At 32.6% G+C, this 22979-nt stretch overlaps 1 protein-coding gene across 2 annotated transcripts in view; it reads left to right on the top strand.

The window, feature by feature from the left end:
* Positions 1-22979, top strand: part of LOC143190892 (diacylglycerol lipase-beta) — a 66587-nt gene that overhangs the window by 30030 nt on the left and 13578 nt on the right. For both annotated transcript variants that reach the window (XM_076395468.1, XM_076395470.1), the window contains exons 2-5: positions 1275-1375; positions 2198-2289; positions 3935-4171; positions 21214-21434. In XM_076395468.1, the coding sequence (XP_076251583.1) occupies positions 1281-1375; positions 2198-2289; positions 3935-4171; positions 21214-21434 (645 nt within the window). In that variant the 5' untranslated portion in view covers positions 1275-1280. The remainder of the gene's footprint in view (positions 1-1274; positions 1376-2197; positions 2290-3934; positions 4172-21213; positions 21435-22979) is intronic.

The following is a 22979-nucleotide window of genomic DNA, read 5'->3' on the forward strand; positions in this document are numbered from 1 at the left end:
AATAAAACTAATTTTGCCAAATGTGTTTAATTATGGTAGGGCGGGGACTTTCTAATTGACCTGTTATGTAAATGTGAATGTGAATGTAATGTGTGTTCATACTGAAGAATAACATTGTTGTGTCTTGTCAGTGCATCAATTGTAATCGATACAGATCCTCATTGACAGTTCCATTTAGTAACCTCTTGAAATCATTGTCTTCAATTTTTTTTTATCTGTCCAGAACTCTCTTTGTCTTTGGTATCAAAATCACAGCACTCAAAGAATGGAAACGAGTATAGACATGTTGAAATCGATGGAGTTTCCATAATTTTCACATACCATTCGATAAACTTCAGCCACCTTTTGCTTCAAATTGAATTGAAATACTAAAATATTCATTGAACATATAACTACCAGTGATTCCCATGTTCTTACCCATGTATTATAATATATTTCGCACAGCAGTGCCGTATGGTTTGACAAATAATGAAGAAAATTCTTATTATATAAAGTGTTATTGAACATTTTATATAAAGTATGAATTACTTCCATTTTAATAATGATTTCAGGAATATTGACCAAGTCATTTTTATTACACCGAGCAAGTTTTGATCGTTTTATGACAATTTGGGAATTTTGAACTCGTAATTCCACCAATACAAAACATCTGGGTTTTTTTTCGAAAACGAATTAAATCATTTTGAATTTATTTTAAATATATCACAATCTGACACAAATAATATTAAATGCAGGATGCATAGTAAATACATTATAATTTACAATCCAAATATTTTGTATTTAGATACTTGGTACTCGATTAACATGATTATAACGTTATTGCGGTGGTTTTTTAGAATTTTAAAGGCATTTTATTCGTGAGTTACCCCCACATTGGTAAAAAATACATTTAGAATGTTATTATAAGACTTTGGGCCAATTGAATGTTAGAATTCCGAAAGTCCCAGTTTACTTGCATCAACCTGTGGTATCTGATCACCCAACTGAAAAGCTATCACTAAAAATAGTGAATTAAGTATGAATTGTTCTAGCGTATACGCCAGATTTAGCCTCCTCTGATTTTTCGATCGACCGTCAAAAATCAGAAAATTAATTATGATTAATTTAATTAAAAGAAAATTTTAATAACGATTTCGATCAAACGATTATCTTTTTAAAAGAAGGGCATTTTCGCTACAATCAATTCATATTTTTAATCCTATAGACCTGTAGCGTTTTAATCAAATTTTTATTAAAATATAAACTCTTAGGATAACAATAACTTTTTATTTCAGGGCGGCATGCCTGCCCTTCGGCTTTTCGGCAGGAAATGGTTAGCTGCATCAGACGATCTTGTCTTCCCAGGCCTATTTGAAATATTCCTTAGAATTATATGGTAAGTTTAATAATGTTTTGAAACAACACTAGTATCTTCCTATTATTAACAAATTATACTTTCGCCAAAGATATTAAATAAGTAGATATATTTGCCAAGTTTTATAGTGATTATATTAATATCTCACATACCATGAAAAATAGTCTGCCTTGAATTAAACTCTCTCTTTTACTGACATATTTTTTAAAATTTCGTAACAATCTACAATAATACTCTAATATTATATAATCGAATCAGTAACTGCAATATGAATGTGAGTAAATCACAGAAAAATATATTATATATTAATATATTATTTTAACACAAAAGAAAAAAATTAACATCTTTGTTCCTTATAACTATTTGGAAGCAATATTTGTGGCAATAGTTAAGCTTCAGCTTTTTTTATAAATAAAATTAATTATTTTCACGATAAATTCTACAGCTTTTTTAATTTTGAATAAATGCTATTTATAACCAGAAAAGATTCTTATTTCAGTTCATATTGAGTACTATTAATTTCTACTATTCTACTTACTATTATTTTCTTATTTTGCTTCAATATTCAATATAGTTTATTGTATCTTGTAACAGATTTTTGTTTATATAATTCAAAATAATCCACAATTTATTGAATATTTTAATTTTATATCTTTTATATTCAACTGAAACGTTCATAAGTATTATTAATGCCATCTATTAGATGTTTTTTGAGATTAAAAGCCACATTTAAACATGAAACTAAATCTAATGCACATTTAGTTGTTTTCTTTTGAAGAACAGATTTTGATTTACTGCATCGAAGATTTATGTTATAAATAATTAATTTTTTTTAATTTCTAGGTTAATACTAGTAATATGTGTCCATATAGAGTACTACGAAGACACATGGAAATGTTCAAAAGGAGGGGACTACGTACGAGCTTATATTATTGGTAAATATTTTTATCTTGCTGTTTTTATATTTATGTAAATTTCATAATTTAAAAGTTACCTTTTATATGTTAAGACTGGACGAACCTGAATATTCCTAACCATATTTATAACAGTAATTTTAGAGAGACGAATTCACCTTTTTATTTTCAAAATTCCGAAGAGTTTTTTTTAATAAATAAATAATTTTTATTCATATTAGTCGTATCTATGATGTACATTGATATTTTGAGTTGTTTTAAATAGTCATTTTTAACTAAGTAACTGTGTCTATTAGTGGTAATTTAACTTTTTTTTTTATTTAATTAATATATTGTTACCAGTCGTTTCCGTCTAACCTACAATTTGTCTTTATAATAACTTAAATCTAGGTATATAACTAGGAGGACCCACCGACCCTATCTCAGTCTCTGGTGAAATAATGTTTATACATACCACTGCTGAATTTTTTAATATATACACCTCACTACACAATACTACACAAGATTGAACAAGAATATATTTTGAGTCTGTGTCCTATTCTGGTGGTATTCCACCTAGGAGTCTTTCCTCATGCGCCCTTGCAATTATCATGATTTCTTGACTGACTGTGGGTATCTGAAGGTCTCGATGTAGATAATCAGTCCTATAGTATTTGGGTGCACCCACAATACCTCTCAGGACTTTGTTCTGAAAAATTTGTATTTTATTTATGTTACTCTTTGCAGAAAATCCCCATAATTGAACTCCGTATGTCCATATAGGTTTCAATATTTGCTTATATAATAGCAATTTATTATGTACTGATAATTGTGATTTTCTTCTAATTAGCCAGTACATTTTCCTATATTTCAATTCCAGTACTTTCTGTTGTACGGCCTGTTTATAGGTGAACTGCACATGTACAGATTTACTTTCATTAATTCTTATTTTCCAAGTTTGTGTCCAATTATTTATATTGTCACTTGCCTGTTGTAATTTTCGTGAGGCTTCTTCACTATTATCCCCGACAGCTATAATCGCAGTATCATCAGCAAATGTAGCCATCGTAATATTTTCTGTTTGTGGTATATCAGAAGTGGAGATAAGATAAAGCATTGATCCCAGTACACTTCCTTGTGCTACACCTGCTTTAGATTATTTTATTGTAGAGTAAGCTTCTTCTTGTTTGACTCTAAACATTCTGGTTGTAATGTATGATTTTAATATTTCGGTGTGTTGTTTTGGTAGCATTTTCTGTAGTTTATGAATAAGGCCTTCATGCCAAACCTTATCGAAAGCTTGTGCTACATCTAAAAATATAGCTGATCATACTTTTTTACTTTCGTAGGCTTTTTCAATAACATCTGTTATTCTGTGGACCTGGTCAATTGTTGAGTGCTTGTTAATAAACCCAAACTGGTGTGTTGGTATTGGGGTTTTTCTCTCTACGATCGGTTTTATTCTTTTAAACAGAAGTTTTTCAAAAACCTTAGATATTACTGGAATTTAATATGGTAAATATATTTGAGCACTGATAAAATTATTTTAAAGAAAACTCTCCTTTGTTATCCTGATTTGACGCAAAAAATCAACAATAACATGTTAATCAATCACGATATAATTTCAAACTAGCTAAAAAATAAGAAATATGTTCTTGTTATACTGAATTGCCTATCATTTTTTCAGGAATGATGGTATTACTTTCGGCAATCATCCTAGTCCTTGCGGCATTGGTTAATCAGAGCGCCCAAGGATCCATCACCAACGTGGCAGCTAGGAAGCTCGTCCCGCCTATACTTCTGCTTAAATTATTCCTTATTATTCCAGAAGTTATCCTCAACGTTTTCGGGACTATGTGGGCGTTCTGTACTGATATTGTTGTATGTCCGTATGAGGGACATTTCTCCAGAACTGTCATAGAAGGTAAGCCTGTAATTTCTATATATAATAACTGAGTTATTCATAACAAATAACAATAAATTATAAGCAACATATCTTAAATATAAACAATTATAAATATTGATTAATAACTTAATTATAAATTCGGTCAGATCTAGGTCATCGAGTAAGTCAAGAATGCCACTGCAGGCAAACTAAATATTAACTAGTAATTGCCCTGCGCCCGTCCACTCACATTTCAATTCACTGCAGAATATCCCCTTTCAGTCATTACCAATTTTTCTAACAGATGTCGCTAGGCTTAAGTATGCAATGTTATGATTTGACACATATGTCATTTTATTCTACTGAGATCAAGTTTCAAAGCCGTCATAGATTTATAGCTCTTTGAAAATGTTAAATTGCGTGTCTGAAAACATGCATTTACGGCTCGCATGACTCATACTATCAAAAGAAAAAGCCGCTGAAAGTAATTGAGCATACTGAGATTTACGGTGAGCATACTGTAACCTTGAAAATATGCGAGACGTGGTTTAGAAAATTTAAAACTGGAGAATTTCGATGCACAAGACAAAGAAAGTTTTAATAGGATAAAAAGTATGAAGATGCGAAAAGTTGATTTACTTTGAAAACCCTAAGCTCAAAAATGCATGCTTATCGCCTGGGGAAGCCAGCCGGTCGACTCCAAGGCCAAATCTTTTTGGTCGTAAGACAATTCTATGTGTTTGATGGGAGCAAAGCAACGTGGTAAATTACAAACTATTAAAACCCAGTGCAACAGTTAGTAGTAACCGCTACCAACAACAAATTGTCAATTTGAACCCTACATTGATCGAAAAAACGTCCAGAATTGGCCCGAAGAACGGTAAAGTGATTTTACAGCACGTTAACGCGTCATCTTATAAAGCAAAACCGGTCAAGCAAGCATTGAAAGCATTTGGATGGGACATATTATCGCACCTGCCGTATTCCCCATACCCTGCAACATATCCGCTTTTTGCATCAATGGGACACGCAATTGCAGAGCAGCAGTTTTGCTCAAAGTACCGTTTTTTTAGAAAGGCATCCATAAATTGCCTAAATAATTGGCAAGATGTATAAAATGAAATGACCAATACTTTTTCCATTTTTTTGCAAGAAATTATGAATATTTTTTCCGAAAAGACCGGTAATGACTTTCCGGTACACGTGGAAGCATCAAATTTTGAGTTCTACTAGTACTGTCAAATATGTATATAATACATGTATGCAACTATACAATAAAAAAGCATTTTATAATAAAAAAATTGCATTTTTCGGAATATTTATACCTTTTTGTGTAATCCCCAAATTATTATCGAATTAGTAACATGACCCATAATTATATAATCAATATATTTTCGATTAAATATTAATTTTACGATAATTAAATATAAAACACGCTACATTGCCTCGCACAAACCAGCAAAAGGTTAATTATTAGAAAAACCCTTTAATTTTAGTTTAACGATAATAATCGACACGTAAAGAATTCGTTGGCATAATTGGACTGACCTTAATGATATTTAATGCATGTGAGAAACAACACGAAGAACAATGTTTTAGGTAGGTTCGTTTTTCCGAATTAAAATTGAATGTTCGTCATTTAACTTGAATACACGTAGGTTATAATTCATGTGCGCTAGTGTGCATTACACGCAAAAAATGTCTCGTAAATTTTATTTTCTCAACACTATAACATAGCTCGTCCAATAAGACAGCCATTGCCCGTCATAAATGACGTCGAATATGTTGCCAATTGGAGTTTATAAAAATACAGAATTCGTGTTAAACCTGGAGCAGATTTTTGCTTCTTATTGCATCCTACTTAAAAACATATAGAGCTCTGTCTGGTGCGCCACATCTTATAACCGAACGAACCAAAACAAAACCAAAAAGTATTATTAAAACATTACTGATAATAATAAGAATTGATAAACAGGCAAACGTTGTTGGCAATCTAAAACTTAAAATTAATGTAGCAATATTGCGACGTAGTGAATATATGTTGCCCTAAATGTTGATGAGTTTCATTGGCTATTTTATTAGATGGATTATATATATTATACTCAACTATGTCTCAAGTTCGTGTGGTTTGGATAGCTTCACTCTTCGGATTTCCTGCGTGTTGTCCAGTAGCTGTATCGCTTCTACCTTGCTGTGATTTAGCAATGTTATTTCATGTTTTAAGCCGAAATCTTAGATAACTTCTTATATTCATTTGATTTGGAGGTCATCGTGCACCTCTTCGTTGGTTATGTAACGATAAGCATTGGTAATTAATCGTAGAACTTTGTTTTGGCTGCATTGGATTCCTAGTTGGTTTAATGTTTTAGAGCAATCCTATATTTGCACCACATCAAGTCCAAATTGGCTTTAAGATTGACTGATAAACCAATGTCTTTATTTAAGTCCAGTAGAGAGCATCTTCCGACTAACTATTACAGTTGCTTGACTTTGAGTCTAATCCGCTCCGATTTTTGTCTAACATAATGTTTCCTATTTAACCTACCATCAAGATGTATGCTGAGGTGTTTAGCTGATTCTGTTGAGAAATCAGGTATCCGTCAAGTGAAGGTTTTTTTATTTCGCCGCAACGGAAAATTAACATCGTTGACAAATTTTCCAAGTACTGTTTCTTTTGTTGTTGGGATATCAGCAGTATAGAGGAGCGGTCCCAAGAGTATCTATGCTATGGAACCCTGTAGAACTCCAGTCGAAATAGGTTTAAGTATTGAGAATGCCCCTTCATGCGAGAGACTATTTTCTTTTCGAAAATATATGATTCCAGCACTCGACAGTCATTTCGCGCTAGCAATTCGCTCATTTTGTAGATTAATCTCAAATGCAGTACCCGGTCAAAAGCTAGTAAGACGTCCAGGTATATTATATGGTAGTATTTCTTGGTTGAGTGCTGATTTCGAAATTCAAACTAGAAATCTAGTATTTCTATAAATTGTTTAATACGTTTTAACAATAGTCGCACAACAACATAAGAGAAATATGTCTGTAATATTAAACTTACTCTGCCGGTTTGTCAACTATGAAATATAACATAAGAATACAACAAAAAATTCAGAATATTCGAGGTCTTAGATTGCCCTTCGGACCTTATCTGCCCGGACTGCCCTTTTGCCCCATCTATTATGAATTCGCCAAACTTAATTCAAAATACCAGCAATTGATTTTTAATGAAACTTAATTCATATTTATTCATTTAGATCAACAATTTTACCGAATTATTTTTTAGAAGCTGCCGCATTTAATTGGAATTAATTAATAGCAATTAGTGCAAAATAGATTGTTTCAATTGGTTCATTGGTTGTAAAAGCAAACAACGAATATTTATTCACTTATTTATGTTTACTACAACCGCAGCAATTATAGAGGAATTTTTAAATTTAATATCCTCTGTGACTGCCTTTAGTAAGTTTCTCTCAGAGATTATTTAGTTCGAATACAACAACACAAAAAAACTTAAAGAACAACTCAAAGAAAAGTATTTACATACTCGTAAACATATGCTAATTACATCAAGCTCTTCTCTAACCATATTAATATTAAAATCATTAGATTCAAATTATTGCTTCTAGACATGTTCTATTAAAACAAAAACTGCAGGAAATATTACTTTTCCCCTGATTAGCAAATCCAACCTTTTAAATTACACTGTGTTCTGTTACAATACGATTTAAAAATATAAATTACATTTTCATGTACCTACTACTTTTTACAAACATAATTTTAAACAAATATAGTTACTTAATCACTTTAACCTCGAATAATTAGTAATATTGTAAAATAAAATAAAATCAAATACTTATATATATTTAAAAACAAAATGTTGAAAAAAGTTACCAAATACGAGTTTAATTGTTTACACTAACCTCGGGTTAAATTATTCACCTTTATACCTCACATTAATAAAATATCCATCAATTTTATATTTAGTTGCATTCATGATACTTTATTACGTTTTTTTTTGTTTTAACGAGCATTTATTTCAGTTAACAACCAACATAACGGTTTGCTAAATTGTCTGAAATGGATATTGTCGACTTGTAAAAAACCAACCGCAAAAAAATTAAATTCGTGAATGAACTTTTAAATAATAATGAAATAAAAAATAACAAATAATAATAATGAAATGAATTCTTTATAAAAAAATAAGTCTAGAGTGTATTTTTGTTATAAATCTTTAAAATTTGTTTATATTAATTGTCTAAATAGAATTTCGGAATATAATAGTATGAAGCAATATTAGTTTCTGTATATTACATGTTCTTTTTGTAAGTAAATTTATTCACATAAATAATAATGAATTACATAAGCACAGTATCACTGACATGTTGCCACCTTTCTGGAAAACCCATAGTTGTTCCATAAACTAAGAATTCTTAAGATTGCTTATATAACTTATTATTAATAAAATACCCGAGAAGTGTAGCATTGGTTCAAAACGATATGGTGGGCTTGTTGTATACCATCAGATACAACGTACAAAGAACGATTTCAACGCTTTGAGTAATACTATATTGATACAGACAACAAATAGCATCAACTATTGCAGAAAAATTAAATATACATTTTTCAACGAATATTTAACCGAATTTATACCAAACCTTATTTCATAATATTGGTTCTAAAAACTTATTAATGGAGAGGCTAGGAATTCCAAAGGGTCCAATCAATCTAACAAATATATCTTCGGTAAACATACAAAACTAATTAGCAATGATGAAAAGAAGTAGGGTATTGGGGAGGAAGGCGTCAAGAAGACTATTTGATTTTGATGATTGATTAATTTGTACATGGTTAGAGGAGAGACTGAAGTAACATAACAGAAGAACGACAGTCTAATAATGGTGATATAGGTTTGAGAATAAAATAGCTAGAGTCACATATTCGATAGAATAAAAAATGATTATCCATGTTAATTACTAGCAAAAATATTAACGGGAAAATCAATGCTCATTAAGTAATTAAGTATGAAATTAGGCAAAAACTGTAAATATATACATATTTGTTGAAAAATAAATGTTCTATTTGTTGTTTATTTTTCTCAATATTTGTATAAAATGTTTTTAGAAACTAACGTATTCCGTTAAAACGATATTTCTTATATTTAAAAACACAAATCACCGTTACATACTATTACGTACAACAACCTTTTTTATATTAACCGAGTAGAATAAAACTCAGTTTCAGATATCAGTGGTTTTTATTGATTCGAAATTATCGATTGTTGTCAAGGTAAAACGCAAAGTACCGCAAACCATTTCCATTTGCATTAACAATTCATCAAAATACCTTAGAGCTATATATTTTTAACCGACTTCAAAAAGCAGGAGGTTCTATGTTTGGCTGTATATATTTTTTTAATGTATGTTGGCTAATTTCTCCGTCAATTGTGTAACGATTCTTAAAATTATTTTCTAATTCGAAAAAGTGTATTTCTGAGGTTGTCCCATTGGAGCCAAATCAGGAGCTGTTAGACGGTGGGGGGGAAATCGAGGGAAACGCACGTACAAAGTTTTCCTACCTAAAATAATCAGATATGTGTGTATAATTGTATTGCAGAGCTGAAGTGACGGAAAATCGGAAGTTGTTCAGTGTTAAAGCCATTCATTTTGCTTTTTAAGTACTAACTATAGCATATAAGACGTCGTAGAAATATTGTAGACAACTGCTTCTATGGTGTAATGGTTAAAGCATTTAGCTCCTAAACGGAGGTCGCGAATTCGGTTCCAGGTAACGATTATAACTGTTTGTTGTTGTTTAGCATGCACCTAAGTTAGATAGCAGGGCCGGGACCAATTTGAACATAGCTTTATCATACCCAAATATTCGTGAATGATATGATGTACACGTTCAGTTGATATCTTTAGAGTGTCTGCTATTTCCTTCAGTTTCAATTTACGGCCATTCAAAATTATTTTGTGAATTTTTTAAATATTTTCGTCGGTAATAACCTATTTTGGGCGTTCACTGCGTTCACCGTCTTCGATGCTCATTTCACCACGTCTAAACTTAGCATACCAATCCTTGATGGTTAATTTTCCTGGGGCTGTGTCCGGAAACTCAGTATCAAGCCAAGTTTTTGCTTCAACTTCATTTTTTCCCTTCAAAAAGCAATATTCTATCAACGCGCCAAATTCCTTTTTATCCATTTTTTACAATAATAAAAGTTGTTTCACTGAAAATAGCGATATATATATATATATATATATATATATATATATATATATATATAAATATATAATGAAAATATATAATAAAGAAAAATTGAATTCGTTTTTAAACCATTGCAAGTTGTAACTCAATAAATAAATACCATAGATGTCGCAAAAAAACGTATTTCCTGTAATCTTTGATCATTTTTTACGGCCCATAACGGTTTATGGTTGGGTTGTTTATTATATTCTTCTGCGAATTACGTAATAATGTCTTTTTTTAAGATACAATCTTGATGCTTGAAAGTTAAATTAAGTGTCATTAAATCCAACATTGAAGAATGAATTATGTCAGCATTTTTTTTGGGTCTTCTGTCCAAAACTGGCCATTAAAATAGATAGATAATATCTAGACTTTTTTGGAATCATAATTATAATAATAATAAACTATGCAAAAAATAAAATAAGAGTCACCCATCACCCTAGTACAGTCTCTCAAGGCGCAGCAAGAATCCTCGAGGAAGCCGTACTCAAGCTAACTCGCGATATTCAGTCTGCTCACGAATCTTCCACAGTCAAAATTTCATCACAACCCCAGCCGTGGAAAAACAATCTTCCCGCTTCTCTTAAACGTGAAATTCGCATCAAAAACGGTTTATGCAGATTAGCTCGATTCACCCTTGATGCTGCAGACAAAAGGGAGGCGAACAGAGCATGCAAGAGGGTAAGGGCGGCCGTCTCTACTTGGCGAGCAATGAAATGGAACTCATTTCTCGCGGACCAAAGGCTGGATGGCCCCCCTTCCTTCTGGCGTGTCTCCAAATGCCTCGTGGGGAAGACGCACAATGTCATCCCTCCCCTGAAGTCAGCGGTTACAAGAAATTTTGCAGTCACTGACCAAGAAAAAGTCGAGCTCCTTGCAGAGACCTACGAAGCTCAAATGAAATGCCTCCCACCCGCACAGAACACTAAAACTAAAGACATTGACACTGTCATCAACGAATCCAACTCCGTCAAAAGACCAGTAACCCCCGCCTTTCTTCTCAACCATTTTGTATCTCCAAAGTCTCTACAGACTATGATCGGCAAACTTCAAACCAAAAAATCTCCAGGTTTCGATGGAATATCGATTACCCAGTTAAAAAAGCTCCCGCATAAGCAACTCGCAGAACTGGCAAACATTATTAACTCCATCATGAGACTGCAACACTTCCCGGCGTCTTGGAAACACGCACATATAGCGGTTATACCCAAGAAAGGAGCAAAATCATCTCCATCTGATTACAGGCCTATCAGCCTTCTCAGCGCCATTTCGAAGCTTGCCGAGAGGGCAATACTCTACGCTCTCAACTCTTTCACAAAGGAAAACAACATCATTCCAGATGAACAATTCGGCTTTCGCGCTCACCACTCATCCGTCCATCAAGCTTCCCGTCTGGCTGCACACATCCATCATGCTCTTGACCAACGTAAAAAGCTTGGAGCAGTTCTTCTGGACCTAACCAAAGCCTTCGACAAGGTCTGGCACGACGGATTGTTCGCAAAGTGCGTGCGGTTAGGCCTCCCAGAAGACCTAACCGCTCTCATCAAGTCCTATCTCTCGGACAGATCTTTCCAGGTCAAGATCAGGGCGTCACTTTCCAGTCGTAAACAAATCGATGCTGGCGTACCTCAAGGTTCCCCGCTGGCCCCAGCCTTATTTAATCTCTTTATTTCAGATATGCCGAGAAAAGAGCATATTGACGTCGCCTTTTACGCTGACGACACTGCTTTCTTCACGGCCGCCAGGTTCGAAGTTACAATTCATGAGCGTTTACAGAAGCAGCTCGATCATGCGGTCAAGTGGTTCAAATTCTGGAGGTTGCAAATCAACCCCCTGAAAACCCAGGCCATCATTTTCCACAAGAAGCGTTACGCACTGCGCGTCTCGCAACTTAAGATCGACACCGTAATAATTCCATGGCTGGATAACGTCACGTACCTAGGTCTTCACTTCGACCGGCGGTTCGGTTGGCATTCCCAAATCCAGAAAGCAATCCAAAAAGGTTCGGGGATAGCAAACCTGCTATCTTCTTTGATCTGCCCTTCTAGCAGGCTTCCCATCTCCATCAAATGCTTATTTTACAAGATGTTAATTCGGTCCGTACTCCTCTACGGATCTAATGTCTACTTCAAGTTTGTTACACCCAACCAGGTCAAACGGCTTCAAGTTTTCCAAAATAAGCTCCTCAGGAGAATATTAAACGCTCCATGGTTTGTCAGAAATAATCAAATCCATAGGGAAACTGACACTCCAGAAATCAAGCACTTCATATCTCAATCATTCCACAAACAACAACTCAGCTCAAGTTCTTCTGAAAACGCGCTTGTTCGCGAGCTGGTCGACATGCTGGGAGCTTAGCACCGCGTCACCGCTAAGCTCTCCCCCTTTTCCAGGCTGAAACGACCTCATCCGTCGCTACAGTCATAACTTTTGCCCCCATACAACAGTACCCAGTTGTGTGTTAACTCAGGTTCGCGAATCAATAGAATCGCCGGGCCCTCGTGCCCAATAACGGCTGCCCGATCAGCGGGTGCCATATCCCCAAATTTAATGCAGTAGCAGTAGTGATCCACAGGGGTCAACTGTGAGGCGGTTTCGGTTTAGTGTATTGGTAAGCCCAGAGGCAGTCCCACATAACCCGGTCCAACTTGTCACTCCAGGGCAAGTCTCCGCGACCAGGTATGCGTCATGCATTCCACCGCCTGGTTTTTAGGCCAGAACAAAAAAAAAAAAAAAAAAAAAATAAGAATACCAAATTTTTAGTAAAGGTACAAAATATATGAGTAGAGTGCAGACGCGTGTGTACAATCAAAAAGAATAAATTGTATCATTTAGTCCAAATAAAGCGTTGTTCTCCAGTTACTTCACTATATATTTGGTTGGGGTGGCGGAATTCGCCGTCTTGTCAATAGCGGTGAACATTGTTAACAAAAATAAAGTAACTGACAAGAACATTATCAGAAGTGACAGCAAGATAGCGCTATGGTGGGTCGAACACGGTTCGCAAAGAAAGAATATGTAATATTTGTGGTAGACAGATTGGTAAAGGAAGCAACAAGGAAGATGATAGTAGATATGGATAACGAGGGATGGATAAGTAAGGGACAGATCAAATGCGAGAAAAAAAGCGAAACAATCGACAAATGGCAGTTGGCATGGAACAACTCAAACGATTACAGAACTCTCCATGACTTCTACGAGATCGTGGGATGCAAGAGATTAAGCTTAAGGGCACGGAAATATGGCGGCATACGTAGTATATTTAGATTAAGTGAGAGTGAAGGAAAATGAACACATCAAGTAGAGTTTGGGTATCTGGACCTTTCTTAATAATTAATGTTGACATAAATATACAAACAAATTGTAATAACCAATTGTCAATGGCCATTATTCGGTAATTAAGTAGGCAGAAAGAAATAACAAATTGACGGGCACTGAGGGACTGAAAACTTAGTGTGTTTCTATTGTAGTGTAAATGTTATTATTGGTAATAAAATGAGTAATGTTCCATTGTTAATATGTGGTGAGACTAGAACAATATCATCCACCGTAGCCTATTTTTCAATTTACAATTGATTATAATATTAATTCTCATATGTACATGATATCGTTCAAACATATCATCCTATAATTATTATCCATTTTTGTCGAACTTTAGAGAACTATCTCAATGACACTAAGCTACGTACAAAAGAAGAACCTTCATTTTAAAAAATACGATTTTTTGCGTAGTTTCTGTATTATTTCCAAGCTTCTCTGTTTATTTTAAGCTTTTAACTTGAGGTTTAGCCATTCCGCAAACGAATTTTGAGAGAAAAAGTCGAAAAGGTCTTGAGTGTTTTAGCAAGAAATTTGACATTTTCAAAGAAGTATAAGTCTAGGACGGTGTTAGAGACTACGGTAATATAACATATATAGCGTTGAAGCTTGATATCGGTAGAATAAAAGGGCATATGTGCCAAATCAGAACATTGCATACTTAAGGCTAGCGACATCTGTTGACTAGCGACATGGTAATGACTTTCCGGTACACCTGGTACTAACATCAAAATAATCTAAACAAGGAAAACAACTATGAGGCCAACTTCATCTGGCATAACAACGAACCATGAAATAGCAGGGGTCCTTGCGTGGTAAGCCAGGAACTGATTGAGTTCAAAACAGGTTGAAAGTTTTAATGGGGTGCTAGCAAGTGCCTTGTTTTTTGTAGGAAGTGTTTTCTTATTTCATAAAGATGTTGGCTATGATGCTTACTGGAAATGGGAAATATAAGGTGGGGTAAAAGTCCCGCTGCCATTGACTAAATTTCCGCTGAGTGGCAATAATGGAATGATTATTTTCAATAAATATTATCACTATTTATGTTCGTTCTTGTAACTTATATTTATCCATAATAAAATTTCGTCATCTACTCAATACAATGGTTAAAGCGAAACTGAGCTAGACGTCGCATAACCAAGATGGCACGCAATCAAAATGGTGGCGGGACTTTTGCCCCACCTTATACATAGAAGAACAACAGTTTTTTTAAGAGAAGAGAAGTTGCTTAATATTATTCCTGACATTTTGTAAAAATTCCAAAAATGGAAAATACGTCACAAATACCAAAATGTCCCCTCTGAATTGATTAGTACATTGGTGGACGTCTTGCTTATACAATTAATATGTTTAATTATTCAAGAGATCATGAAATACGTTAACGGTAAGGGTTTTTATCAGTTTATCACTTAGTTGTGACAGATAATTACTTAAATAGAATAACCTCAGGGGAGGAAAATTTAGAGGAAAACCTCAGTATCAAAGATAGCTTAATGGGAAAAATATGTATAGGGCGGCGTATTTCGAGTCATTTTTATCATTTACATATATTTAAGCGTTTATCGACAAATTTTCAAAAGTTGTTTTAATCATACAATGAAGATATAGGTTACCGCGCGTAGTAGAGTAGTGAAACCTCAACGATTTTTAATCCAAAATCCAAATGTTCTGGAGCCAGTCTCCAAACTATTGAATTGAATATATAACTACTTAAACATAAGAAAATCATCTCTCCATAAATCTTCAACTACTTCATTTTAACTTTCTTCTTTCACTCTTCCCTCTTCTTCTCATTCTCATTGCAGTTATGTGACTATGATTTATATAGCCACCATATTCGTAAAATGATCTTTTACGAGGTGTAGTACTACGGCTTGAACTGTTATGAGAGTTAGATTAAAACTAGGTTAGAAGTACATTTATATCCAAAATCTCTATTATTAAATGAAATAATGAATACTCCCAAGTATATATATCACCCCTAACTATATCATGCGCCCCACCTATTAGAATTGAGGGCATTCACTAAAACGCTTATAACTATTTAACGGTTTGTAATTTTACTCTAAATTATTCAGAGTGTATTCTTGAATAGTGGTGTTATCGATTTCTGGAACAAAAGAATGCCCCTTAAGTCAATAAATTATGTTCCAATCCGCAATGGCATCAAGGTATTCTATTAATAATAGTACTTTGGACATATCATGTAGACTTTATTTATTAAAAATACTGTGAAACCGGAGACTTTTCAAATATGTTTTACTCCGTTAATATTGTTTACCTAATATGGAATCCTCGATTTACAAATAATTAATTTTATACAAAATATAATGAACATCACAGTACTTGTTCTTGACTTACTTTACTCATAAATATCAACTCTTATTAAAATAACAACAAAATAGAAATTGTATAATATAACCATCAATTAATTAGAAATAATTTTCTTACATCACAATTAACCGCATTGTGCTTTAACATATAAATGTCTTCCTCCGATATTCTCCTAAGATAAATAGCTTATTAAATATCAATCAGTTAACAGAAACATTTTCAGATGCATTTTGTAAACGAAACTTATTTTTAGATATATATAAAATAAATATAACCTTCTCTAGAATAACCAGGCCATTATATTTGCATTTGATAATTGAATCAATATGAAACCGTGTTTACGGTTTGAACTTGTCATTTTACCGAACGTAAATGGATACAACCTTCATGTCCTCTGCATATAAGCTTAAAACCGGTTAAGAAAAGAAAATCTTACATAATTTAGTGGAATTAGTTTGCCTAATAGGTTTAACTGTATATTCATGCATCACTGACATACGTAACCTAATTACTTGTATGCTAGATACATGAAAAATAAATCAACGTTTTGTAATTTTTTAACTTAAATTTCTATTATCATCTTCGATCAACAAAAATCTTATTTTGTTGCTTATTTTGCTTTAAGAACATTTTTCTAGTGTTTTGTGTACTAAGTTCAATAAATCTTGTCTTTTAATAAGAAAAACATGATTTTATCAGCTCGAACTATACTAGGTGCTCTTACTTCTTACCTATTTCATAATTCATATTATTTTTCATTTTACTAATGCTCATTACATCCTCATATCTTAAAAATCATTGTTTATCAATTCATTTTCTGAAATATGATCAAAGTTAACAATCAGAGAGGGTTAAATGTATCAAAAGGTTAGTAATAACCTATACTTAATATAACCCTAAAACTTCTTTGAAATCAAACTATGGCCCAACAAGAACACATTTATTTTTCTTTATTAATTAAAATTAATTTATTAAATATGCTACTTATTAGACGCTACAACTTCTAAATGACAAAATAAACAAATTTTAATAGTGACTAAAAAGGAAAACCAAAATATAAATAACAACTATGGTATTTTTATTTGTCTTGTTGTAAATTGGACCAAAGACCAATTTGAGCTCATCACTACATAGTATAAAACAAAGTCGCCTTTTCTGTCCCTATATCTCTATGTGCGCTTAAATCTTTAAAACTACGCAACGGATTTTGATGCGGTTTTTTTCAATAGATAGAGTGATTCAAGAGGAAGGTTTATATGTATAATACATGCATAATATACTAAGGCAACATTGCTAATTTTAGAGGTTTCTAACGTGATGTCGTAAATTAACCTATTTTTTAGGCTTATTTAGCAATTAGCAAAAACGCTGCCTAACCCTACGAGTTAGATCAAATTAATGTACTACAGTATTGTACACCATAAAAAGGTCTACAAAAAAGTCCGCGATGGTATATGTTTATCTTTTAGGGATAACCCACATTAACCATTTTTATTGTTTACTTTTTACGTGAGAAAATGGCTTATTTACGAAGCTATTTTAAGCAATACGGCATTAATCCTTATCGAATTAAGTACCTTAAATACAGTGTGCAATTAATATAGATCAATATGGTTCCTTACAGCATGTAAATTAAACAAATATTTTCGGAGATATTACAAATTTAAAATTTGCGTTTAAAAATGTGTAATGTAATAAAAATTGTATGAATTTAGATATTCCAAAGATAGCAGGAAATCTTCATAGTAAGTATAGGGGAAGAGGAATTGTTTTACTCCAAATTTAATGCGTGCAGGCCAAGGGCAGTAATGGATGAACCAAAAATACTGGATCGATTTTAATCATGTTTTCATTGAGTGACATAGGCATATATATTTTATGCCCGTGCAAAGTCGGAGCGGGCCGCTATGTTTTTATATACAAGGTTCATATTTTTTCTGTAGTGTATTTAATTTAGTATCAGCATTGCACCCGTGCGAAGCCGGGGCGGGTCGCTAGTTTATTATAAGTTCATTACTAGTGATATCTCTTTTGATTCTTAATCTCTGCTAAAGGTACTGTATCATCCACAAATGTAGCCATCACTACTTCATCTAATTTAAATATATCATTAGTACCAAGCTGCTAGAGAATAGGCTCCATTAAGGTACTCCAGCTCTTAATTATTTGAATTCACAATATTCATGTTCTTGTTTAATTCTGAGACGTCTATTGAATTATGGAATGTTAACATCTCTTTTCTGTTTCAAAATCATTTTGTTTACTTTGCATATCAAGCTTTCGTATCAAACCGTCTAGAAAAACTTGGTTGGACAATAAAGACTTGGTGGGACACACTTGGTTCTCCGTCAAACCTATTGAACTTGTCTGAAGTCACTATTGACATCTCATGGTTATTATTTTCTCAAAAAGTTTCGAAACAATTGTGATAATTTCTGGTTTTAAATACTCAGTATTACTACCGTTTGTTGTGTTTCCTGTGTCATCAATCCAGATGAGTAACAGTCATTAGTAAATTGATAATTACTGTTGGATATATTTCTTCAGCAACTTATCAAAAAAAAAATGGGAACAGAACACAGAATTACACACCTATAAAATCCTGTACATTGCGTATATTTATTTGAAAAGTTAAAATATTCCTATGGTATATTAAATTAAATTATTTAATTTGCTAGAGATTTTAGGTGTTTATTTAGTCAAAATGGTAACTCATTAGCATCTTTTATTCAATCTAAAATCAATATCCGTTTAGAAAGCATTACGTAAACGCTGCGGTAAGGTACTACTTTCTTTTAATGTTTAGATGTTTAGATGATTTCGTTCTCTTATAACACGGTTTTTGTCAAGGACGAATTTTTAAAATCTTTCAGAAGCTATAGATACTTTCTTTAATAATAGATCAACTAATTTCTTATATATGATTATAGTATTTATTTACCGAGGCTATTAATAGTACAAATTCATTTTTAAATTAATAATTCATAATTAAAAAAATATATTTTCAATATCTTATTATTTTCCCAACCTTATTTTATGTTATTTTGCCAACTGAAACTAAAATACAGCCATGAAGAAATGTTTTGTACTACACCATTAATTTTAAGCTGTTTTCAATTAATATGGAATTTAACAAATACTAAGTAATGACTAAGGATTTAAATAAATAATGACTAAACATAGTAACCTAAACATTTTTTAGAACAAAGCATTACATATAAAGTATATAATTATTCACCTTTAAAAAAAAACTCTTTTTATAACCCCATTGTAGTATCAATGAAGTGATCGTTAACATATGGTTTATTTCTAAATAAAATATGATGGCTATTTACAGTAACACATTTTATATAAATATTAAAAAAGAAAACGTAAGATTTCATTACTTGCCATATATCAAGTATTTTGTTTTTATTCGAATGACTGACCTAAATAAAACTAACGGCACACTAGATGTTTCTGAGGTGTAACGTTATTACTCTTAATAAGGAGTTTATTAAACTTTAAATATTATGTATAGTAAATTAGTTTAATTTTTCAATCTTATGACTAACTTTCCTTGTACAGGGTAGCCCGAAATAAATTCATCTTTAAAAATTTAAACATAAATAAATGTAATAAAGTTAGTGTGCTTTGGAAATGAGAGTATAAATGGTGAGGTCCTTAACATCGACACTGATAACTCCTCCGTGTCTATATACTGTAACGTTTGTACAGTTTCGTAAATGAATGTCTTTCTTTTTGACTCATGTAACCAATAATTCAATCAGAATTGAAGTATTTTTATAGCTTGCAGACATGGAAAGATTTTATTAAAACAACCATCTTGTCAAACGAATCCATTTTCAAATAGGAACAGAGTAGTAGCGGTATTGAAAATATCACGGGAATATTCTAATTTATTTCGTTGTAGCCATCGCAATGTTTAAATTCAAGCCAATTTTGATTACAGCACGACAAGTATTTGTATTATATTTGTACTATTATAAAAGAAATGATCTTTTATGTTCATAGTTATATGACGTTCATTGCCTAATAACCGTTATTTGACGCAGATAGGTTATTTTTTATGAGAACATATTTAGAATCACTATTTCCTTGTCGATCCAGAAACGATTCATGTACTGAAGGAAATAGATCCATCAAGCTATTCGTGAAATGAAAACTTAAACCATTTTATGAAATTTAATGAAAAATAAATAACACAAGTATACACGGTTTTAAACTCAAGTAACCAAACCAAGAGCTGTTTAACATATAAGGGAAGTTTTTAAAAATTGGTTCTAGTTTTCTAAATATTCAATAAATTCATTATTCTACTATTTTTTTACGATTAACGGTAATTTGTTGAATTAAAAAGTATAGATCAGAAACGAACAGCAATTGAAGTCTTGAGTCTTTTATACGGCTTTTCGATTTCATTTGTTGAATTAAAAATTATAAATCAGAAACGAACAGCAGTTGAAGTCTTGAGTCTTTTATACGACCTTTCGATTTTCACTATACCTTGGTGTAGCCGTTCTTCTTAATCGGTAGTCGCTGTGTCGCCCAAGTTTTATAGGAAACAAACAAGATATAAATGCAGAAAACATTTGAGAGACATCTTATTGATATTATTGTAATTTTACAACAAATTGTCGATTATGTACTTTTTTTACTAGAAAATTGTGAACAATAGAAAATATCCACCATACACACAATCATCTGCATGATTTTCTGAACATTGGCGCAGAAAATGATCACTTGTGCTGCACACGTTACAAAACAATTTCGGTACCTATCGCTTGTCAGTGTTTACTACAGAAAAAACCAAAGTACTGCAAATATGCATCTTCGAAATTTGTCATGATTTTTCTACATTTATCGAGCATGTAATACCCACAGACGTAACAAAATCACTTTGAATCAACTTTGCAAAGTTGTTTCTGCATTTTAACACATTCCGAAGAACATTCACAGTACAAACACAAGGTCCAAATGATATTTAATGCAACGGTTTACACCAGTTGACAGCCGTTATTAAAGCGCACTACCGCCACTATGCAGGAACTCGAAAACTAGAACCAATATTGAGACACGGATTGAAGATATGCGTACAGAACATGAAATAACGTTGGGAGTCGTTGGAATCCAATTCCAATATATATTGAATAACTAATTTATTATTATTTTCCTTACAGCATTGGTCATATTCAACTGGGCTCTATTCGGTCTGGCCATTTTCGGTTTGGCGATGGTCTTCGATCCGCTTGGATCGAAACGTTACCACGAATTACACGAAACTCCCAGCGCTGGCGAGTCGCTTCGCCATCGGAAAGGTACGAGTATATGGAAACGGCGTTTCAGATGGGCGTTTTGCTGGGTGAGGTCGGATGAACATGGACATGAAGCGTTCCAACAGGTACAATTAATTATATTCATACTGTAGTGACTTTATGTTATCGACGAAAAAAGATACTGCAAATCTCCACTATTTATATTCCTGATCAGTTTTCTTGCAATCTCACAATCTATATTGTTACTTTATATTTGTTAAATACATCTTGTACCTCACAAAAAATATTTGACCTTAAACAAAAAGGTGCTAAAACATTAACCATATTCTAAGAATTTTGATCATCGTTTATTTGCCGTCCATTTATTTACGGTATAAGTATTTTTCTCGTTTAATTATATACCAAAATGTTTGTACAATTTATTGTGATCTGCTTTAAAATATACTTTAAGATAAATGTATAAAATATGTTGTTGTTATTAAAAACAATACCATAAAAAACATTTTATAGTGTCCTGGTTAGTCCCAAAAAAAAGCACAAATTGCTTCACTGTTATAATGTGATCTCAGTCGAAGCTAAATCAAAGTTAATTGTAGATCATATTTAAACAGATATGTTCATTTATTACAATCATTCTGATAACATTAAAATTATATTATGCTTTTCGGTATTATCAGTGAAATACCATCAGTGGAAAATGTCAGAGATAGTGTCGTTATACTGCATGTGTATATGTTGCTTAAATCTATACTCCAATAAAACACAGCTCTACTGGATACTTACCAAATATTTGCAAATATTAGAGGAGCGAAAACGAACAAAATTCATCGATGTTCAGACTACTGGAAAATAAATATAATAAATATCTTAGGCAAAAACAAAAATTAAAAAGAGAGATCTACTGATATGGTCTAAATATTAACGTTACACCAAGCACAGATTAAGTCGTAGAAGAAAATCTACCAAAAATAAAATAAATAATAATAGAAGCCTAATGGAATATTCTTACAGTTGCAAGAAAAAGCTTTCGAGCTATTAATTGGCAACTCAACTAATAATGGATAGCGAAAATGATCAAGGCCAGTAGGAAAATATTTGTGTCCGCGAATTCACGGATCTGCTGACGCAAATTTAGACGGTACAGTTAGCTGTATAGTTATACAGTGATCAAAAAGGGACACTAGTTCCATACCATCAACTATACTTTGATGATGTTGAGAATATACATAACCATACCTCTACAGGTGATGAAAATATAACTTTTTGGTATACCCTGTGTGGTTTCCTTTATCTGGAATATCATAAATGATTGTAAATTACTATAACAAACATACATACAAAACATACATACAAACATACAAAACATTGAAAAATGTACCTGTTCGATTACCTAAAATGAAAATGTATTAATCACTACATAGTATAAAACAAAGTCGCCTTTTCTGTCCCTATATCCCTATGTGCGCTTAAATCTTTAAAACTACGCAACGGATTTTGATGCGGTTTTTTTTCAATAGATAGAATGATTCAAGAGGAAGGTTTATATGTATAATACATGCATAATATACTAAGGCAACATTGCTAATTTTAGAGGTTTCTAACGTGATGTCGTAAATTAACCTATTTTTTTAGGCTTATTTAGCAATTAGCAAAAACGCTGCCTAACCCTA

The sequence above is a fragment of the Rhynchophorus ferrugineus genome, unplaced genomic scaffold (assembly GCF_030347505.1).
Source record: "Rhynchophorus ferrugineus isolate W39M unplaced genomic scaffold, kcgeb_rfMv2 rfM2, whole genome shotgun sequence".
NCBI classification, from domain to species: Eukaryota; Metazoa; Arthropoda; class Insecta; order Coleoptera; family Curculionidae; genus Rhynchophorus; species Rhynchophorus ferrugineus.